The sequence below is a fragment of the Mytilus galloprovincialis genome, chromosome 11 (genome assembly GCF_965363235.1).
Source record: "Mytilus galloprovincialis chromosome 11, xbMytGall1.hap1.1, whole genome shotgun sequence".
NCBI classification, from domain to species: Eukaryota; Metazoa; Mollusca; class Bivalvia; order Mytilida; family Mytilidae; genus Mytilus; species Mytilus galloprovincialis.
The window spans coordinates 67,312,354-67,337,279 of NC_134848.1; the positions used below are offsets into that span (position 1 = coordinate 67,312,354).

Sequence of the window (24,926 nt, forward strand, 5' to 3'; positions counted from 1 at the left end):
TCTTTTTTGTCATGTAATTTAAATTAATGAGAGAAAATAATATATTCCAAATCTATTTGTTCCTATGAATTACGGCGCTTCTTTCTTTTAAGAGTCATAGGATAAAAGAGGGTCTAGAAAAGGAGGGAGGTGGGTGTTCTTTAATTCTTAATATTATTTACGCCATACATGTTTTCTTTATTCTATACAAATTTTGCACGTTATTCTCTATTCTTTATATTCTAGAAGCCCACTATTCATTATTCTTAAATTGTTAGCCTATCTTTTTCTTTTCTATTTATTTTTTCATTTTCAATGCAGTTTCGTGTTCCCCTGCAAGTGGTCAATTTTTCTTTGTATTCCACAGCTGTGTACTAATATCAAGATAACACGATACTGAATGGCATATCTCCCGATTTCTAATTTTTTTTACACACACTTTTACTGCTTTGCATCGAGTTACATCGGAATGAAACAGATATTTTGTCTAGTGTTGTAGACTATATGTATATTAAGCAATCTATGGAATTACGAAAATAAGCTCCACATTGGTCAATTATATACTTAAAATATAGAATAGAATAGGATAGAATAGAATAGAATATTTTTATTAACCAAATAAGGGCCCCAGGAGGGCAGATAGCATACAGGCAATATTATTATAAACAATAACATATGCAATACACAGACAATACAAGATATATAACAAGTGTTAACAAAATAATTAAATAAAAGTAGCAATGTATTATTATTCAATGAATACTTTGTTGACATCAGTGACTCAAGTGCACCCGGTAAGTGTATTTTCACTTTGAAAAGACCAACAAGAGGCATTAGTAGTTTGTGGGGAGAAAATATAAAAACAAAAAACAAAAAAAAAAAAAACAATTTAAGCACTCGCACATTTGACCATGAGGTATACTGGTATACAAATAACAAGTATTATTTAATAAAGGATATTTAGTATAACTTATCTGCAGAAAGCACCAAGAGTCGGTGCTTAAAGGGAAGTCCCTACTTGTACTTAATGCAGATGAGTCAAACTCCTAAATTATTTAAAAAATATTTTAAAAACATATATTTAGGATTATAGATTCTGGGTCCAACCAGCAAGGATCATCAAGGAACGGTGCCAGAGAATTTGAAATTCTTCTTATGATCTGTACAGGCTTAACAGGGTATCCAAATTCATATTAAAGAGTTATATTGAAATTAGTTATTGTAGATTATGTTGTCCTTCGATCCTTAGTATCTTCTATATATTTATAAAATGCAAATAGTACATTGGGATCCTCATTATTCATTATCCAAATTAAGTTGTTATTAATATTTAAATTTTGAAATTTTGGACATGATTTTAATATATTTTGCATCAATTCCTCTCTTTTTAATAAATGCGTGTCACATTTAAAAAAAAATGAACTTCACCCTCAACCTCACCTGAGGTGCACCTGAGACAAATTCGGTTTTGTCGAAGAGTACCCTGGTATCTACCAGATTCAATTTGCAATTTGTGAGCAGATATTCTTAATCTAGTTATACATTTCCTTTGCTCAAAATGTCGCATTATTGACAAATAATTTTCAAAACCGACGTTGCACTTGAATGTTAAATAAGTTCGTAGTTTACCATCTTTATGTATATCTAGTTGTTTTTTCCACAATGCAGTATAGTATCCCTTAACAATCTGACCACAGTGTAGTTTAAATGTTGAATATTTTTCCGGAAGATGCTTTTCTATGCCTGACATTTTTTCCCTTAAAATATTAATTGATCCATACCAAGAGTTTTTTTTATATTTTTCAATAGATGGCTTTGTTCTTTTATACGGAGAAAGACTAAAAACTAACTTAATATCCAGGATTGTATACTGAATCCATGCATCTAAGATGCATGTTTTTTGTATTAGTTGTTATTAGCTTTCAACTAATTGTCAGTAACTGCGAATAGTCTAAGATCTGTACTTAAAGTCTTTTGTTTGTTCGGATGTATAAGTACCCTTCCATGTCCACTCTGTTTTTCTGAGATGTATTCAATTTGTATTCATCTGATGAGATAAGTGAACACAACAGGGATCCAGTTTATGCCCAAGGTTAGGGGAGGATTGGCTCCTTTAAACGAGTTTTAACCTCACCACATTGTGTATGTTTCTGTCCCGAGTCAAGTAGCCTGTAATTCAGTTTGTTGTTATGTAACATATTTTTTTTTCGTTCATTATTTTGGACATAATTTAGTTCGCAAGTTTTCTCGTTTGAATTGTTTTACATAAATATTATGTCATTTCGAGGCCTTTTATAGCTGACTTTATGCGATACGGGCTTTGCTCATTGATGAAGGCAGTTCAGTGACCTATTGATGTAAATTTCATTGTCATTTGGTCTCTTGTGGAGAGTTTGCGATCAAACCACATCCCCTTATTCATATATATATATATAGAAACACGTATGTCATCGTCCTTGTTTTTTTTTTATATACATTGCTTCAAAGTTGACCGATACGCTTAGAATTTGGCAGAAAACGTGTGACGTTACGGAATAACGTAATTTGGTAAACATTGATATTGAGGTACAATTTGAATTGATTGATAGATGGTTGCTCAAAGTCCGCAGGCAAATATTTCATGCATTTACAGGACGATACAGTGCAATTTGAATTGTTGTGTCTGACAAACACATTTTGTGCAGCAGTCAAGAAAGGTTAAACATTCTGTTAGTTGTGATAATTAAAAAGAAAATCAACATCCTGATACAATACAAAATACAGGATACTCTGTATGATGTAAACGTGTGGGTTGTGTGCGTAGTTAGTCGGATCCAGCCATTTAAAAAAAAGGGGGGGGGGGTCCCAACCCAGAGTAAAAGGGGGGTCCAACTATATGCCCCCATTCAAATGCATTGATCGGCAAAAAAAAAAGGTGGGTTCCAACCCCCCCCCCCCTCCTTGGATCCGCCACTGATCAGTGCCGACACACTTCTGATGTCATTGAGTAAAAACAAAAAAGAGACTCAAAGACAAACACCAGTTTTAAAACAAGTATACGACATATACATGAGGATGACAGTAAACCAAATGTATTTTACATTTATTTATGACTTGCTATTTTTTTTACCGGATTTCCAGTCCCGTTATTGATTTATTGTTGTACTGCTGACGAGCGGGCGGGCTGATCCAATCGTTTCCGTTCGATAATCTACGAACCTTTCATCCAAAGGTTTTCAAATTTTAATATGTTGTTACTCATGACAAAATGGAGGTAGATTCCGATATTGGCGATTAACATTTACATCATTCAGCAACAACATTATATAAGTTTGAAATAATTAAATGTCAATCTTGATACGAAAATGTTTTTAAAATTTGGAGCCTTCGATTGGAACAAATACATGTACTGCATGGGAATATCTCTTGAGATCATTATATCTTTAAATAGGATAAAGTCAAGATTGGAAAACAAAAAGGACAAAGATTTTCTATATCTATTCTGAATTGAATAAATATTTTCATATATAACTGTACAATCAGATTAATATAATAGAAGGAAGTTTATGGAAATTGATGTATTTTTTTCCATTAATGTTGGTCATGTTTATTCTTGTTGAAACACGAAATACAGAGATTATATTCAATTTAAAGGTTACATTATTTGCTTTGCATCGAATTTATTAAATCTGCTATATATGAGAAGCGGAGAAACGAGAATGCTTGTTTTTATATACAAAAGATAATTGTTTTAAAATACTTTTTCTGTATATAATTTCAACATATTTCTATATAATAAGCTTGTAAACGTGTACATTCTACTTTTAAATATGAAATGGTGTTTATCCTTAACAGAATTCAGATACAAATTATGCTACTGTTCTAATTTCTTCTTTAATTTTTTAGCACGTAAACTTTTAAATTATTTGCCTTTTTCAAAGTATTAACACATTTTCATGAATACAAACTGCATGTTTAATTATAAAAATAATCCCGATGTCTTTATCAACCATATTCGTGGCTTGCGTATAATTGGCATGATTTGTACATGTTTATATTATTAATCTCTTCAGAACGTCTGGATTTGATTATACCCAATTAGCGTTATTAGATCAATTTTGGTAATTAACACATACGGTTTTCCTTTTAAGGAACCCTGTAGTGCTAAAAGATGAACCATTTCACAGTCGGGGAAATCCATTCATTTACATACAAGTGACACATTTACCACCTATTGAGGGATACTTGATTAATGCTCTTACTTTCTTTATTGTATTATTATGCATTTTCAATTGTTATCATAATCATTCTGATAAAATACATGTACATGTATGTGCATACTCGTGTATTTTCAAATTATACGATCATGCAAAACATTGAAAACACACGCCTTGGCTTAAGTTATATTGAAGAAAAAAAAAATTCAATTATTCTCTTGATTAAAATGAGAAAAGATCACAAATAAGCAGAAACTAAACTAACTTTTTCCACACCAATATTGGTACTTTACCTTGGGTTGAGAAAACGTACCGCTTTTATCGATTTGATCATTATTTGTTCTGGTTTAGAGTTTATTCTAATAATTATAATGTCATTGAATTACGTCGTCTTTTTTTCATATTTGAAGTACAAAAAGTAATAAAGTAATGCTGCTTACAATTTAGTACAGTGTTATTATATTAGTGCATTTCTCCCTACACCTGAGATTCGTGTAGCATTTGCAGCTGGACGTTTACACAAATCAATCCATCAACCCATTCATTATGTGTCTTTAAGCTATAAAAAAGTATCAATTTACTATTACAATTCGTCGTATAAGTTAAAGTTTCCGTTCTGATACAAACAAGCATATCGAATTGTAAACCCTGCTGTAAGGAAAGATAAATACATTTTACAGCATTTGTGTTTTTTTATACCAGCAAGATCTTAAAAAATCCTCACTCAAGTTTTAAATAGTTTCCTTGGTTCTGGATAAAAGCTTTGAAGATTTTTTTAAGCATTCAAATAGAAAAAAATATCATCGGTCCGACATTTAAAAAGCAACCTGCCATTTTTAATATCATAACTTCAAAAAGTTCTGGTTTGGATTCGGGAAGAAAAATATCTACTTAATCAATTCAAATATTTTCACGGTCTCTGAAACCATCAATACGTAAAATTTCTTATAATATATAAGACACTTTCTAATTTTTTGGGAGTTGATAAAATACATTTCTTTACATATATGAACGATATCAACAAACGTTTGCAAATATTACACAAACATTTGACAGCATTTACATTGGTTGTAAATGTTTTATAAACCGTGGTCTCTCAAAACTTTGCATACGTCTGTAAAGATGTGTTGCAAATATCAATATTTATCAAAATAACTACAATACTGGAAAGTATTAGTAAATAAAATACATTTCTTTACATACGTGAACGATATCGACAAACGTTTACAAATATTACACAAACATTTGACAGCATTTACATTGGTTGTAAATGTTTTATAAACCGCGGTCTCTCAAAACTTTAAATTCGTCTGTAAAGATATGATGCAAATATCAATATTTAACGAAATAACTTTAATACTGGAAAGTATTAGTAAATAAAATACATTCTTTACATACATGAACGATATCGACAAACGTTTGCAAATATTACACAAACATTTGACAGCATTTACATTCACTTTGGTTGTAAATGTTTTATAAACCGCTGTCTCTTAAAACTTTGCGTACGTCTGTAAAGATATGTTGCAAATATTAATATTTATCAAAATAACTATAATACTGTAAAGTATTAGTAAATAAAATACATTTCTTTACATACGTGAACGACATCGACAAACTTTTGCAAATATTACACAAACATTTGACAGCATTTACATTGGTTGTAAATGTTTTATAAACCGCGGTCTCTCAAAACTTTGCATACGTCTGTAAAGATATGTTGCAAATATCAATATTTATCAAAATAACTATAATACTGGAAAATATTAGTAAATAAAATACATTTCTTTACATACATGAACGATATCGACAAACGTTTGCAAATATTACACAAACATTTGACAGCATTTACATTGGTTGTAAATGTTTTATAAACCGCGGTCGCTCAAAACTTTGCGTACGTCTGTAAAGATATGTTGCAAATATCAATATTTATCAAAATAACTATAATACTGGAAAGTATTAGTAAATAAAATACATTTCTTTACATACATGAACGATATCGACAAACGTTTGCAAATATAACACAAACATTTGTCAGCATTTACATTGGTCGTAAATGCTTTATAAACCGCGGTCTCTCAAAACTGCCCACACCTCTGTAAATCAGTTATGCAAATTTTAAACTTTGCATATATCTCCTATCTTGGAAAGTGCAAGCAAATCTATGGCATTTCTTTACATATCTTTGGAGAATGACTAAAGCTATGGAAATAAAATAATTATCTTTAGCAAATCTTTGACGACCTCCTAAAGAATGTCAAAGGAATAATTCATTTACATATACATTAGCAGGTCCGCAAATATATCTTGCAGAAAAGTAGTTACATTTGTCAAACATTTACATGACTGTCCAAATTATTGTAAATCTGCCTTTTCGTGTAGTGAAACCCAATGATTTGACAATAACCAACAACAACCACTAGAGTACACTCTCTCCTGCCTTTGAAAAGAAAACCCTATGTGGTAGATGAGACAGATTTATGAGCGCTCAATACATGCAAGTGTAAAGAAGTAGTCCGAAGGGTAACATAATAACAAATTAAAGTAATAAAAAATGCAAGGAATCAAATTGTGAATACCAGACGCTTGAATCGTCTACAAAACACTCATTGGTGCTACAAGAATAAAACAAAAGTTAAAAAGGTCAAAATACAGTTATAATTAGCAGATCTAGAGTATTGATGGCCCGTAATTCAGACATCTTATTTATACAAATATGGCCAATTTAAGTATTTTCCAAGCGTTTCCGATAGAATTTTGAATTTGTCCTTGACCATTATTAAATGATTTACATTTCTCTGCTTTTTTTGTCATGGTTTTCCACTCGTATGTGCACTGCGTGTTTGTCATAGTTTTAACGAGGGTATCGAAGTTATGGTACAACATTCTGTACGATATCAACGAAATAGTGTACGAATACATAAAACTTCAATATCAGTAGTTTATTGAAGTGTTGATAAAATGATGTTTGCGTTTTACAAGAAACTTCACGTATGCGTCTTATAATTGAAATTTAGGTATCTAAATAGTATATCAAACATATTGACCTTTTTTTTAATATGCAGTTTATTTGGATTTGAAGAAGTTTTATCATTCGATTTGTCTATAACATCCTTCAACCTATTCTCTTGTCAACATAGCATCAGGAAGAACAATGAGGGCTATGAATATATTGGTAATATTTTTTCATATGTCATGCGAATGTGATTGAACATTTTATGAATTCGTATGAAAATACCGGTGAATAAAATTTCGCTTAAAACATTCTTTTGATCTTGTCAATCATAAACATAGTTAATTGGACGCCTTGTCTATTTTCAAAGTAACAGTATTCAATTATAGGTTTCATAACGAGTGAGAATTAGATATCGATTGATATCAACTCGAGTTATTTAATTTCAATAATAATAAACGAGCCTATGGCGAGTTTATTATTATTGAAATTAAATAACGAGAGTTGATATCAAGCGATATCTAATTCTCACAAGTTGTTAAACCTATTTCTCTTATGGCAAAAAGTTGTATGTGCGTGGCCTATTTGTTGCGAGTTGTGTTGCTACGGCCGTTTTTCTTTGCAACGCGTACTGATCTTTCTCTTATGGTTGGGGCCTGTTATCTAATTTGTAACAAGTGTATTGACACGTTACTTCTACAATAATTAACAAATAACTCACTTGTTGCGCCTTAAAATCTTTTTATCAAATTGTATTACATTCTGAAGCGGCACAGAAGCCAGAAAACGCCCGGTGTTTATGTATGACACCGGAAGCATACCTATGACGTCACGTAGTGTAGGGACCCAACTTGAGAAGATAACATCTTTTCGCTGAATTTTCTTTAATGAAGATTTTACACTGAAATTGTGATTGAAATTTTATTATGAACTTGTTTTGCATTAGAATAGAGATAACTGTATTGTATTTGAAGCTTTGCGGACGTCCATCGGTAGTTTTACTGTCGCATACAGAGGGAAATTGAAATTGGAAGTTGTGCCAGTTATAATGCCCTTTGCTCCGTTACATAATCGTACACGGGTTCCTTTCTTTATTTCTTCGTCCATGATGAGATTTATATTAGATAATGCAGACTAAAATCGCGAAAACCGGAAGTAAACAATCAGTTGTCAAGAAAAATAGTCCCGGCATGACCTTTTCCAGTGAATAATGACCTGATCAACGGCCAATGAAAATATTGGAAATTTACGAGATAAGCCAATCATATTAACGTAATTTTGATATCACTTTTTCATATCACACTCCGTACGGTGTGATACGAAAAATATCTATTCACGTGGGAGTTAGATAACAGGCCCCAACCATAAGAGAATAAAGACTACTGGATGTCTCATAATTGTATTTTTATCTGTTGATTATTTTCAGAAATGCTTCCTACAGAAGAAACAAAATTCGTTCTCTCATCGGTATCATTGGTCATCTGGATGTGCTTCTGAAGTTGTGGTATAGCCTTAATTTTCAAAAATCTGACAAATCTATATGTTATGAACTTCTAATTAATTGAATGATACCTTTAACTACAGTTAACATTTAAAAAAAATACGTATTATAAATACGTTACAAAGTATTGAGAAAAAAAGAAAAAAACGGAAGCTTGGTGAAAGCATCTCTGTAAATGTCATTGAGCGATTACAACATACGTGTTAAGGGGGGAATTTCAATGATTTAATTTTTAAGATTTTCTTGCAAGGACCCATTTCTCATTTTTGTTTTCATTAGGGTTAAGTTCCTCAAGATGAATCATTATACTCCATTCTTTAAGAACGAAGGAGAATAGTGAGATGCGCTGGCCCGACTGTTAGTGTTAAGCTCTGTTTTCAAATGGAAATTTCATTACCGATTGACCTCATCTTCCAACACTATATAAACAACAATAGAACTGTGATGGTTATGATTACTTAACATACAGGCTTCATTGTCATTAATAAAAGAAAGCCTTTTCTTGGTTTGTGATGGAATTTATTTTACTATTATCGACCATTCGTATTTGTTTTGATAAAGGGGTATTCTAGTTATTAATTAACACATAAGCTGTTAGTCAGAATATTTATCATGTTAATCTACTACATTTTAGAGGTCTAATATCATGAGGTATTTAGTAACCGCATGCATCTGTATATAAATTCAAATTTAAATGTGTCAAATAGGCAATCTATCAACATATCATATAGTACATGATATATTGCATGATAGTTGAGCAGAGTGTTACTAATACGATCTGATTAATTGCTAAATAATTGTCGTAATAAATCTATTCTTGAATACTTTGGTAGTGTCAATTTCTACAACAATTTCAAACTGATGATAGACTTTGCAACTACTGCTGTGATGGAGATCTTTGTAATAGCGAATGTAAATATCATAGTGTTGTATTAACTACCACGGACTACAACAATTCATCATTGAAAACCTCGACACAAGGCAAGTGTTTTAAGGATGTTAAATTAGACTTTTATTCGAAACTGAATTTTTGAGATTATATGACTGTAAAAATAATTAGTGAAGAAAAAACCATATGACGGTGCACTTTTTTTTTTGCTATGGCCCTTTGAATATATCAAATGTTGATGATTTTTTTATAATTTCTACCGTTGTTTGGGGCTACACAGATTCACAATTAAACTTTTGTTCATAATTTCAATAAAGATGAAGTGGACCAATCTGAAGAAATTTAACTTAACAAAAATTATAGGTAGGTGTTAATATAAGAAAATTTTATCATGTATTGATCCTTTTTGTGTCAAGTTTACCATGCTGTAAAATTTGTAAATTTGTGATTTTTCCCAGCTTTAACAATAAAATGCATATTGCTTCAATTTTGTATATCAATGATGGAAAAAAATACATATCTAAGATTTGAAAAGACAAAAATGATATGGGATGTACATGATTTTTGAAAACTAAATGTTTGTACCCCTTTTTTTCTCAAAATTTTGGCTAAAACGACTGACTTGATTGGTCGCAAAATTTGAAAACTGGATAACTATTCATTGTAGATACTCATTTTTTCACACAGTTATATTTGATTATTATAACTTTGAAATTCATTGATATTTTCTACTTGTATCACATTTTTTTAAAAATAATTCAAGAACGAGATTTCAACGAGACAAAAACGTCAGAAGAATACATCCTTAATATAAAAATAAAATGCTCTCCTTTATACGATATGAAAGCATAAGTGTATTAACATTTCATTCACTACGGTAAGAATTGTGTATATTTGGATATTATAGTAATTGACTGTATTAGACTTCTGACTGTTAGTAAAAATTGGTACCGTTAATGTTATTACTACCATTGGGTCGATGCCTCTGCTGGTGGACTGTTAGTCCCCGAGGGTATCACCAGGCCAGTAGCCAGTACTCCGGTACTGGCATGAAAATACGGATTTTTTTTGTTATTAAATTTGCTGTTACAAAATATTATTTTTTTTATAAATTAAGGAATGTATCTCCCTCATGCATCACGGATTTGGCTATACTTTTTGGAACTTTTAGATTATAGCTCTTTATCTTTTATATAAGCTTTGGATTTTACATATTTTGGCCACGAGCATCACTGAAGAGACATACATTGTCGAAATGCGCATCTGGTGCAGAAAAATTGGTACCGTTAATGTTATTAGTAGAATCTTGGTATATATGATAATTTTATTTCATATTGTTTGTGCCAAACCATGCAGTGAAGAACGGGGAGCACTAACAAATACACACACCTTTTCATTTATATTAAATATACAGTGCATGGTTAATTTGTCAAAGCAAAATTCTTTCTATGAATTTCATGCTAATTGTAGTATATACACTTTCGGTATCTTCAAATATTTGTCCTAAACAAAAATTGGTATCGCATTTAAATATCGTCATGGCTCATTTAATATCTAGAAAACATTTTAGGAGATAAATATGAAGGTCAATTCTTGAGTTGAAAGACAAAATATCTATCGATTCACTTCAAACCAAATGATTTTTTATATAACTCAGTACAAATAAGTTTGATTCTGAGTTTGGCAATACCCTTCCATGAATCCCCCCTTCCAAGATAAGTCAACAAACAAAAACATAACACAAATACGTAAGGGTGTAAATATAGATCACGGTGGTAATATTGGAAATGCACATCGAAGCATAACTTCCGCTCCCAAAATGTAACAAGACAAGTGGTCTATAAAAGCTGATTAAGTCTTGAGGTCCTTAGTTTTCCCTGTCAAATCGAAATATTTTTAAAAAAAATATATTTGCCATTGTTTGAATTAAAAAGAAATGCCTTTTTTTAATTAAGACTGTGTATAAATATATTGATGTGAAACTATTCATATTTAGCGATTCAGACGTGCGTCACATACTAAGCAAAATTTTGAAAATTGAATGTTCCAAAACACCTTGATTGGTTTCAAAAACAAATATTATTATTTTTTTGAACATTTATTTCATACAAATTCGCAAAATGATAATTCAAAATGAAAAAAAAAATGAAAATGTAAAGCATTTTTAAACTGATAAGTGTGCATTAAATCTGACGCATACTTGTTATATATTTTCACATTATGGATTAATTATGATATATAGCGCCGTTTTAGTTCGGCCGATCGGTGAAAAAACTGTCCAAATAATGGGGAAAGCACCAAATTTGGCATGATGGTACCTTTTTGTGTACTTTGCAATATCAGTTATGAACCAAACCTAAACATTTAATATCGCGGCTTATTTCAAGAAAGTCGCCATACGTTCTAAAATACTTTCCAGTATTGCACAAACCACAGTGGATGTCATGCTGGGAGCATAAAATTCAACATGATTAAATGATTTGGTGTACTGAGCTAGATTTTCTTCTGATCTATCTTTTAAATGGCGGCTGTTTTCAAATTTGCTGCCTTGAAAAATAAGCAAATATCAATAATGAGAATTGATCTGAATTTTATCATTTTATTTAAGTATAGTGTCATTTAGTCTCTGTTCCAGTTCTGTCCTTTTGATTTTGCCTGACTTATAATTTCATATACAAAGTAGTAGCTTTCTTAAAAAGCTGCAGTAGTAGTTTTTATTAAAAGCTGCAATATGTTTTGACTTGGATCACACATAAAAGCTGTGATTGGAGATTTTTATGCCGTAGGAATTATTCAATGCCTATCTTATTTCTTGGGTTGCTATATTTTGCAAATTGAAATATTAAATTGTGATTTGAAAAATGTATAAACGTTGAGGACAACAAGGACAGAAACATTGCAATGGCAGAAACTGAATCACTTGGGGATATGGAGAAACCCACAGCTGAAGATACTTTAACAGAGAACAACTCAAAAATTACTATTCAACAATTGTACCAAGAATTGTTTAGCAGATAGGAAATATAATGCTCAAAGAACAGCTTACATTGACTGCATTATAACAGAGCGAAGCGCGAATTGACAAAATAAGTGTTGGTCTCATAACGATGTAAGCTGAACAGAAAGAGGCAATGCATATTAATAATGAACAGATGAGAACAATATTTCAGCAACGTCAGCAGTCTAAAGACAGGATAAACAATAAGGCTAATGGTAAGCACTTGGCGGAATTGACGGTCAGACCAATGCGAAATTAAATGTTGTGTTGAGACGGATGGACAAGCTGACAACACCTGAGGAAGGAGACACAGTCAATTTAAAAGTGCATTTGGACAACAGGGTACTTTCCAACAAATGGCATCTGTTGTAAGTGAATAAGGGACCAAGGATAATAAAGAAGTTAAAATTCCTCCAATGGACACATCATCTAAGCCAATATTTGACCTTAGCAAGTACATGCACGTCCTCCACCGATATAGTCATCAGACGAACTATTGGAAAAAGCCTAGAAGTACGAGGTATTATATAAGACCAGAATATGATTGTGGACACTGGTTACTGAAAAGATTATAAAGAACACCTCTCTCGACATTAATATATACATACCATGTGTGCAAAGCGCCGTTAACAGACGATGGTATACTTCGGCTAGATATTTTAGAGACACTATGCACAGTGATAAATCTGAGTACTCCCACATTAACCATCAACAACAAAGTGATAAATGTGGCATTTAATAACAGTGCAGGTGAAATTTCAACTCAGCAAGTTTGCACAAAACGAACCATCCCAGTTCTGTCAAACTCTGAAATGACTGTTGCCATTTAAAGTGAAGTGTTATATGAATGAAGGTAACTATTGATGAAGATGTAAATGTATATCAAGCTTTAGTACAAAATGGCAATATATCTAGGAGATCGCAACATGCCGTTTAGAACTATTTATTTATTTTTTTAATGTTTTTGTTATTTGATATGTTATTTTATGCATACTTCTACTACGAACAAATGGTTATGACTTCATTGATTTATTTTACAGAACCAGCCTCGCTTCAGATAACTATTGAAACAACTACAACTGTAAATGAACTTCTTCCCTGTGAAAACCGTATTTCAAATGGTATGTTTTTGGTTTTTTAGGAGCAAAACCTGTTCACCAATATTTCTTTTAGAGATCTGTATCTACTACTTTATACATGTTATACATTCTGAGGGTCAACAAAACTAAGTGATGAGAACTTGAGCAAATAAAAATGTACATTGTACTGAAGTTCATATCTGATAACTATATTTAAAAGTAAAAACACCAAGGTCGATGCGAATCAACATCCAGTAAACATAGAAATATTGAGAATAGAACATACACAATCGGTTAAAAAACTGATCAGGTTACTTAGTACTGTTTTTGGTATCTAAAGAACTTAAAAAACAATTGTATGGCGTTGTATTTAAGCTTATTATTAGTCAGGTTGCTGTAACTGCTTTAGACATATTCTTTTATTTTCACATTATGAATTGACATCTTTGTTTTATTGTGGTTTTTTTTTTTTTTTTTTTTTTTTTTTTTTGCAGATAGTGGTGAGTATTGGTTAGTTATAAAACCTAGCAAAAATATCCCATCACTTACCGTCATTAATAGTTGGTGGTTGCCGCATTTTATATAAACAGACTGCATATTACAATAAAGTGTTTTCGTACAATAGAGTTATCCTTTCGTTAAACATATCAATTTTCCGTACAAAAAAGGATCTTTTTTAGAACTTACAAGAGAAGGATACACATGACAAACATTCTGATCATAACTGAATGAAAACCGAATTTTTCTCTCATAAAAGATAACAATATAGATCAAAAACAAATATATACGAAAGATTTATATATAACATAAAAATATCAGACTAGAAGAGTTAATACGCACACATCACATGATAAGTCGTTCTGTTATATAAACCATATTAAGGGCATACGATATAGTTACAGGGGAGGTAATGACGTTGCTAACGTAAAATATTATTTTCGCAACGTCAAACTGTGACATATCGGGAAAAGCACATGAAGCTATATTTTTTATTACATATTTGATTAAATCAGGCAAAAAATAGCCTATATGGAAATTTCCATTAAACTGTAAATACGGGATAAAAACTTTATCGTACGCCCTTAAATCGACAATACAGTACATTGTAGATATTTTTTGAGTGGCATATTGTTGAGTAATATACGAAAGAACGTAAAAGTGCACAAAGCTTGAAGAGGAATAATACAATTACCTAAATTCCAACAAAGTTCTGACAAAAAAGTTTACATTATAAGCATTAGTATTGAAGTTAATGTCCGCTACCTTCTGGTTGTAAACAGACGATTCCATTCAATATTAGTTAATGCAAAGATATATTCAACTAGTAAAGTAAAGGGTTAAGGTGACCCATCTGCTAGTGGTATTTTAGTCCAGTAGGTATCAGATGCTCAGTTGTTTGTTCGTACTTCGGTTCTGATATGATAAAACAACTCTTTGTAAAAGTTTCCGTTTGTAGATTTTGAAATGAAATTATAAAGAAACTAGGGTTTCAGCTCCCTCAGGGAAAGTTAGTCTATAATCCACCATGTTCTGCATAAAAAAATACTGGTTCAAAGTCAGGAATGTGGCTGTTGTTATCCATTCATTTGATATGTTTATGCTTTGATTTTATCTTCTGGTAATTTATTTTTTGAATTTTTCTCTGAGTTTGATATTTTGGTTATTTTCCTTTTGAGAAGGATTTGGCTATTGACGTAGGTTATGTTGGTCATCAAATAGCTCTTCAATTGTGTCGGTTCGTATAGGTCTTCGGCTTTTAATAATTTTCTATGAGCGTTGCTGCAAAAGGTAAAATCGGAAAAAAGCTTCGGACGTTCATAACCAACGCTTATGTTAAATAAAAGCATATAGTAGCATAATTATGTTCATCATGGTTTTTTTTTTTTGTGTTTAGTTTCAACAATAGTATATATCTAATGTAGAAGTATGTCAGTTTCGCTCGTTATAATTCAGGCTTAAATGAATCGATCTGTACAGGAATGCGGATATAATTGAAGCTGATGTTTTCTCAGAAATAATTAATAAAAATATGTGGTTTGATTATGGAATAATTCATTGAGCCATCATTTGGTAATTTACACATGGGCTGGACCGTTATATTCGAATTCAATGCTGATGCAATATATAAATTTACAATAATTTACGATTCTAATAGGACAAATACGGTCATAAAAAATTAAGCGAGGGTGGGTATGCCAAGTGTCTGACTGTTCTATTTTATCCACTGTTCGATATATTGTTTTAAAAATCTAATAAATCTGTAGCTTGCTTGAAATGTTTTTTTGAATAACCGCTAGAGAATAAATTGTTTCATTCTTTTTTAATTCTCAAATATAACATAAGCCATTTTTAATTTATATTTTTTTCTAGTAACATACCGTCAAATTCAATGTTGACATTTTGTAACCATTGAGCCGCAATGCAAAGTTAACTTGCTGAAATTAGAATAATGGACTCAAATAAACGAAATAACACCTACCTCAAAACTTTATTTCATTGCAATATCAATCGATCTTAGAGGGTAAACTTAATGGAAAACCACTAGCGATGACGTGTTCATTCGAGTGACTTCATGATTTGAAATGACATTTATGCGCAAAAATATTAAAAGGAATTTCGTAGATTTTTATATATTTTTATTTTGAACATTTTCCTCGAGCTCTAATGCAAACATTCTTTTTGTTATGCCTTAGAATAACAATCAAGATTTTGTACGGTTTTCATTTTTTTAAACAGCGCCATCGGCATATCGTAAGCACATATAATACGAAATACGTGGATGCACGTTGGAGGTATATTTTTATAGCCATTATCATGTATAGATCTGAGGCCGTGTTCCCACCAAACATCGTGTACAGTAAACATGTTTATAATTAGTTTAATGCAATGGACACTGGTTTCATATTAAATTTGTACACATCTATACACCTTGTTCATTTACCTGTTGATAAGATTTGTTCACACTAGTAAACTATATTCTAAATAGATATAGGATGATGTGGTGCGAGTGCCAATGAGACAACTCTCCATCAAAATAACACTTTAAAAAAGTTAACCATTATAGGTCAATGTACGGCCTTCAACACGGAGGCTTGGCTCACACCAAACAACACGATATAAAGGGCCCCACAATTACTAGTGTAAAAGGATAGGTTAACGTTTTTTCAAGTGGTAATTTAACGGATCTGAGATACTAGACAAACATATCATTTACCTCATACTTTTTTGTAGTAATGCATGTATGCGTTGTTTGAGTTAAGACAAGTGTCGAATATTTCTGTGTACGTCAAGTCGATTCGGGAAGACTTTTTCAAATGAATTAGGTAGCAACTAATCAATGTAAGCAATATATATAATGGCAGCTGAGGGTAAAACAAACAAAAAACAGGGTCAAAACATTTTCTTTCTCCAAAAATTGGAAACAAACTTTTTTTTCCAAAAAGAAAACCATAGCACTCCCCCCCCCCCGCTTTTAATGTTTTATATTCTACTATAATAGGCCCCCCAAAAAAAAGTCAATTGGTTGCTGCCTTATGGGTTCGGCAATGATGCTGCTTTGAGTTTCAGGGGTTAATAAAGTATGTTAATTGTTTTTAAAACAAAATAAGCATGTTAATTTTAGACAACAATTTATGTAAAGAACTTTATTAATATCAATGTTATTCAAACTTAGTTTCCTCCTTAAATATATACACTGTAAAACTTATGTCCTAAATGCATAGTTTTGTGTACACTTAACCTAAAACAAGGCCTACATTGACTATTGTGTTAAGTTTACGTATGAGTTACACTAACACAACACCGAATTTAGGTCAATGTGAACACGGCCTTAGTGTAGATATATCGCACATTTTATCAATGTGTTGTTAAGAAGCTTAGAAGTGCGTCATATTATAATTGCCAATGATATATTCCTACACCAGAGCCTATCTACATATCGTGGAGGCTAACTATGAAATGTGTATGACCAGTGTTTTATTAATCTTTAATAATATGTTTGGCATTTATTGTAGATCGGCAATGGGTTGCAAATGTGACTAATTATTCGTCACAATATGGAGGGTAAGTTGTCCTTACCAACTATCTCTTTTAACATGTTTAAGATAGTGGTTTACACGTAATACAATAACTTATTCTGTGCAAACCTGAGGAACAGAAGAGGATGTTTCATTGTTTATCCTTGTGTATATCTATTACTGAAGGTTTACTGTTGCTTATAATTGTGTACATTGTATGGCAAGTGCTATAATTTTCATCTTTATGCGCACGTTATCCTTTTATGTGCGCGTTGGTTGAACATGTTGAATATCTGATTTGTATATGGCAATATAACGGAACAATAAATAACTGTCATACAAGTGGGTGAATGAGCTTGCTATACACACAGTATTAACCCATTGTTTTCTTTGAACAATGCCTGTACCAAGCCAGCAATATGATAGTTGTTTTCCAATCGTTTCATGGTTGAAGGTTAAGGATGTCGGTATTTATGGATATCCCCTTTTAGAATTATATTTAATATCGGTGTTTTCTTATAAAACCCGTTGATTCTCGTTACTTTGTAAATTGTAAAATGACACTTAAAGTCCCTGGTACATATCGAACATACTTATGTTCAGAACTCTTTTGAATGCTTCATTGTATAGCCATTAAAAAACATCATGAGTGTATCCTGGTCATTTTCAATGTGAGCGGTTTTAATGAGACTTTTGCAATATATCTTTACTTATGATTGGTGGCGTTTGATGTTGTCATTTTTAATGGATGTCCTCTTTTGGTATTTGCCCTGGTATTCAGTAATTTTGTTTTACTGTTTACATATATAAAGTTTTTAGTATAGCAATTACAGTTTTACATGACTAGATATCTTTCACATGTTTTCATTCTTTCCATTTTAAGAATTTTTTTAACTACCCATAGCTTTTATTTTGTTTTAACTAAAATAATTCCATAGACATATATCTTGCCTATTGTGATTAACATTTGTGCGGAATTGCTATACTGTCTTTGTACTAAACTCATTAAAACAAAATTTTGCAAAATATTAAGATCACAGGCAAGTTATTCTAAGTGCCACCACTCGGTAATAGGCGGGTCTAATAATAATCATTGTAATAAATTGTTTGTAATTATACTGCTCTCTTAGGGCGTCCTTGGATGACAGTAAACATATTGTATTGTATTGTATTGTATACACTGTATACAATGTATGATCTAACAAATTCCTACTTTGTAAATACTTTAAAAATATATACGAGAATTTCTTTTGTAATATAGTAGTTGGCCAGCAACTTCTGTGATTGGACCTCCGGATGTATACCCACGTTATGGTGACTTGCATGGTGCATGGGCACCCTCAACATTTGGTTATCAAAATATAACGGTACTTTGTTTGATTTCTAGTTTAAACTTTATATAAACAGATTGGAGGTTAAGATTGAAATAAAATAGTCTAAGATTTATATGAGCAAAAAGGACGTTGAAATAATACAGAAATCCTTAAAAAAAAACCAGAAAGGTGATATAAACTAACATCTACATACGATATGTGAATATTACGGATTATGGTTATCTCGAAATCAAAACATCTTAGGTTCATGTTGGAATAAAAGACTTGAAAATCAGTTTTCATTATTGATTTGTTTTCAAATAATATATGACCTTTTTAACTCTTTTGGACTTGAGCGTCACTGATGAGTCTTCGTAGACGAAACACGCTCCTGGCGTAAATACAAGATTTAATCCTGGTATCTATGATGACTTTATTTATAAGATGTGATAACCACTCAAAAGCGTAGATTTGTGTAAATCAGGCACAAATTTGCTCCAATTGTTTTCGGTAATTATGTGTTTCCATTGTTCCTCAGAAACATTAAAACATAATTTTATATAAGTCATGCCTCCAAAGCGTTTGTTTGAGTTAACCTTTATCTTGGAAGTTCAATGTTGAATATCTTCCAAAGCGCTTGTTTGAGTTAGCCTTTATCTTGGAAGCTCAATGTTGAATATCCCTCAAAGCGCTTGTTTGAGTTAACCTTTATCTTGAACTCTCAATGTTGAATGTTGTATACGAACCGAAATGGTTACAGAGTTGTATGACCGAAAAGTACGTAAACATAATACCCAAAATCACCAAGAGTCGCCATGGTAGGGGATGAAAGCATTCAAACTGCTATGATTCGAAAATCATCGATAATGGTGTTTTAGACGATACGCGCGTTTGGGTTATCAAACGATAAACCTGGTATCTTGTGTGAATACAAATATGTTTCCTTCATTTCATCACTTACAATGACCACTCAAAATGAAAACATTATGTGTTAAGCTTTCGCTGTATTCTTTTAAAGGTATTGTTTGAAAAGGAAATGTACATACAAACTATCAATTTATACGAGACATATGGAGCTGGAGGGGTTTATAATATCACGGTAAAAAATCAAAGCGGGGATTGGCATACAGTATGGGAAACTAACAATACGTTACAGATAACTAAAAGCCGGATTTTTTGTCCATCGTTCAAGGTAAAGATGTGCATATTTGTAAATATTGCAACCAAGGAATGTGCAGATTTGTTCAACTGCTGTCGTTTTATTTTACATTAATATCCACAAATATCAAATTGTGATAATTAAAACATGTTTTTAAACTCTGTTTTAAAAGAAAACCAACGACTGTGTCTCAATATTTATTTTGCAAATACACATAAAATGTTTACATATTTTACTGGATCGCTGACCATAACTGGACACTTCTTGGTGAGTTTCTTCTAAAACACCTGTCGATAGATAGACTGGTCTAAAATGAGCGAACGGGTTAAACTCCGCCCAGTCAAATGAAATAAATCAAGTAATACCCATTTTTAAAAAATGTATTTCTCTGACTAACACTTTAAATTTTGTTATTCATATTGATAGTGATATAAATGTGTATAATGATCTATTAGATACGGGTTTTTTTGTAACTGTATAATATTATTTAATATTCATATCTAAATTGTTAGTGAGTTCTAGTTTATAATATACATGAGCCGTAAGCTGTGTTTAAGCCTAAATCCATCCGAAAAGTATATTTTCAAATTATAAAATTGAGAATGGAAATGGGGAATGTGTCAAAGAGACAAAAACCCGACCGTAGAGCAGATAACAGCAGAAGGTCACGACTTATGTTATTAAATAGTATGCAAATAAGTTGATTGCTGCAGATTTTTTTTTTACCCCAAATTAAATATTCAGAGGATTAATGATACTTTTAAATTATAAGGAGCAAAACTATTTGTGCATGTCTTATTTCAAGCATATGTTATTTTCGATTTAAAATTGTGTATAGAGTATTATTCAAATTGACAGCCATTCCATGTCAAAACTAAAAAGTTGTATGGTATTCGGACTTGTGCTAACAAAAAAGCTTTCCCCGAGGGTATCATCAGCCCAGTAGTCAGCACTTCTGTGCTCACATAAATTATCATTTATATGGTCATATTGATAAATTAACTGTTACCAAAACTTTGAACTTTTTTTTAAATACTAAGGTTTTTCTACCTTTGAAATAGATTACCTTACATTGGCAAAACTTTTAGAAATGTTGGTCCTCAATGCTCTTCAATTTTGTACTTTATTCGGCACTGATGTCATATCTTTCTACATCTGATTTGAAGATCAGGGCAATTTACTTAATAGTTACTCAAATGAAAATCTTTGAACGGCGAACATATATGCATACAGCATCATTTAAATATATAATAATGCTTATAATATAAATACAAAAACTTTAACGTAAAAAATCAAAAATATCGAATTCCAAGGACAATTCAAAACGAACATGTCTTTGTCAAATAGCATATCAAGCTAACACACAATTACCTAATGCGAAGTAAGTATCATCATCCTGACTTGGAACAGACATGCTATTGTGTTGAAAATAACGGATTAAACCAGGTCATATAGCTACATGTAGCTCAAAGGGGAAATAACAAAAATACAGAACTCTGGGATAAACTCAAATCGGAAATTCCGTAATCAATTGGCAAATTCAGAATCTCAAAAACATCAAATGAATGGATAATAACTCTCAACATCTTGACTTGCTACACATAGTTTCGTACTTTTTTTTAAATCATTTTACACAATGAACCAGAAAATTGTTTACCTAGGAATTGACCCTTTGTTGACTAATACACAATGTGCATTTGATATTATAATAGTACCCGTTTAAAATGATTACATCTATATTACTGATTTAGTTCATCTTCTGTCAGATCAAAACCTGACATTAAAATAGTATGTACGGATTGACACCTTATATCAATTGTGACGTATTTAAACGTAAAGTCACATGGAGATTGTCCACATTTTAAAACAGCACGAATAACTTTGTCCGCACTTAAAGTCGTTCACCTTGAACAAATAAAAAAGACAAACACAAAATGGTACAGTTAAATATCTGTGTGACTACATATGAATGAATTGAAATGTGATAGTGTTAAATAACATCCCTAAAATTCGTATCATAGGACGTTTCGACCGTTGTTATTTAGCATGCAAACAGTTAAAATTTAAATGATATTTCAAATTTTGCATCTATCCAGACTAAAACAATTTACTTTATGACTGAAATATAGCTAATATAATGCTTTCGGCAAATTGTTCTGTTTTTTTTTTTTTTTTTTTTTTTTTAATGGTTGTGTATTATATCATTAACCCTTTTTCGTAACTAAGACAAACTATTGTATAAACGACTGAAAATGTAGCATGAGACATATCAGTGGGCTTTGATATTAATATTCCGTTTTCCGTCTTTATACATGTATAAGCTATAAACAAGTTTAAAATGTTAACCACATTCAACATTCAGGCCAATATGAACTTATATAGGACATTCACTAAAAGATAATAAAAGAAAAATACTTTATGGATGCTAAATTGGGAAGCGTAAGCTAGCAACAATTACAAATGTAAAATGTGTACCTGTGTCAAACACATTCCAATATTAGCATTTTACTTATATAGTTGTTATGTTTATAAGATTTTCTTACTGTAATATGTTTAATTATTCCAGAAACTTACATTTCGAGCAAGAGAAATACGTATTCAATGCCATACTGACAATGTGTATTATGAACTAGATGCAGTAGAAATATCTGGAACTTATTAAATGTACTCAACAGTTGGATGTTCATTTATGTTGTTTATATATCATTCCCGATGTATAATTGGTTTTCCCTACAATCTGATTCGTTAACAGGCACAGCTGATGCGTTTAATGTAGTGAACTTTTACTTTTACAACGGTTTAAAAAATAATTATCAGTCAATCAATATTTTGTATCATCAATATAATCACAATTATGCAGAGGCAACAGGAACACCATAATGAGTTAAAGATCCAAAATTAGACCATGCTAACACAGCATTTGTACACAAAAAAAAATCAGTTGAAAAGGCATCATAAAATAAAATCATAAAAAAACAATTCTTCGAGGAAAAGTCCCACATCAAATGGCAAAATCAAAAGCTCAGACACATCAGACAAATGGATAGCAATGACTCGGTACAGCCATTTTCCTATATAGAAAACGGTGGATTAAATCTGGTTTCATAACCAGTTAAACCTCTTTCGTGTATGAAAGTCGCATCAAATTCCATTATATTAACAACGATCGCAGTCCGAATCTACGCTCGGTAAAATGGAACAATCGGAAATTTGACGCTATCTGTACCAAAATAGATTAGACGACTTTACTCCTTCATTTCTGTTCATAACTTGATGACAAACTGACATGTAAAAAGAAAACCGACGAAAGGACATAGTTTGGTACTTGACTTCCACTTTCAGTTTCAATTTCCTTACGACTCATCTTATTTAAATTTAGTCGTATAGTTATGCATCAAACACATTAGTATAATATATATTTTAACTTTGATTGTTTTCACTGTGTTATTTGCGTTGATGAAACATCAGAATCAAGAGCATGTTGAAAAAAAATATATTTTTATGCTATGCGAAAAGAAAAGTTTAAAGATATAAAAATATCATCGATCTATTAATAATACAAATCACGGTAAAACACAAAACAAATAATTATTGCATTGACTTGATATAGCACAATCAGAAATAAGAGGCTATCGGTATAATCGGTATCGATATAATTATAAATGCATTACAAGTTTATGTTGGTTTCTGGTGCAATCTTTGTGATCTAAATGACGCTGAGTATAATCTTGAGATGAATCAGATGCCATCACGAGATGGCTGATGTTATGAAAGATTTGTTTCACCAATCACGACGAATATTGTAAGTGAGTAAATAAGTGACTAAGTAAGTAAGTAATAGTTTTATAATATTGACATGTGTAATAACAGTTCAATAAAATACAAGTATATTACACAATTAAAAAAACATCAATCGGGTCAATCGGGTCTACAAGTCACTGTCAAGTAATAAAACGTATTTCTTTTATGTCGTAAGTACAATCATGTCAAGTTTCCACGAATGTGCCCTACCGAATCACACTGATTATCGAGTTCGTACTTATATGAGCAATTCAATAGGTGGCACATGCATGTGGAGCACATATTGTGTTTTTGTGCTGTTTATAATTGAGAATGGAATATGTCAAAGGTATAACAACCCGACAAAAGAGTGGGAAAACATCCAGACCATCAATGGGTCTTCAAAACAGCGAGAAAATCCCGCACCGGATGTTTTCTTCAACTGGCCCCTACACAAATATATATATACTAGTTCAGTAATAATGGACGTCATACTAAACTCCAAAGTTAAAAAAAAATAAAAATCATGAATCACTAATAAAGGACATAGGCTCCTAACTTGGAAGAGGAGCAAACAGCCAGCGGGATTAAACTTGGTTTTTTTTTAGATCTCAACTCTCTCCCTATACCTCTTGCCAATGAAGAAAAAAAAAATAACCACAGCAATAAACACAGTGAAACTCAATTTAAGAGAAGACCGAGTCCGATGTCAGAAAAGGTAACAAAAAAATCCTAAGCAAAATGACAATAATACATGAATTAAAAAAGGACTACTATCAATTATTGATTATTATGCCAGCTTTCGACCTAAATTTAACTAATTAAAATCGTCTTTTGTCCTGTCTGTTTGTCCTAGTGTTGTCATTTTATTTTCGACTTAAGGGTAGGCATTACCCTTCGCCCCTCTGTAAGTATGATATTCCTACTGTGAATATTTTATTTCAATTATTTCTTTTAACGCCCAACAATAAATCTCCTGTATAATTTTCTCATGAATCATTTTTACTCGCTACTTTTGTACGGTCTTAATATTATATCGATATTGCTAGGAGACAAAGTC

General features: G+C 31.6%; 1 protein-coding gene and 1 long non-coding RNA gene across 3 annotated transcripts in view; both read left to right on the forward strand.

Annotated features, from left to right (window-relative positions):
- The window catches only part of LOC143050874 (uncharacterized), a 31,707-nt gene extending 18,047 nt beyond the window's left edge, over positions 1-13,660 (forward strand). Inside the window, exons 7-9 of the mRNA XM_076223979.1 lie at positions 8,558-8,635; positions 9,466-9,613; positions 13,560-13,660. Of these exons, the coding sequence (XP_076080094.1) occupies positions 8,558-8,635; positions 9,466-9,613; positions 13,560-13,660 (327 nt within the window). The remainder of the gene's footprint in view (positions 1-8,557; positions 8,636-9,465; positions 9,614-13,559) is intronic.
- A 3,195-nt stretch (positions 13,661-16,855) lies between these two features.
- On the forward strand, positions 16,856-22,764 carry LOC143052667 (uncharacterized). Of its 2 annotated transcripts, none has more exons than XR_012971196.1 (5): positions 16,856-16,921; positions 17,612-17,660; positions 18,879-18,981; positions 19,946-20,119; positions 22,653-22,764. It is a non-coding gene; the product is annotated as an uncharacterized LOC143052667 (long non-coding RNA). The 2 variants fall into 2 exon arrangements; XR_012971197.1 differs by having other exon boundaries at positions 16,904-16,921; positions 18,876-18,981.
- Positions 22,765-24,926: the final 2,162 nt, after the last annotated feature.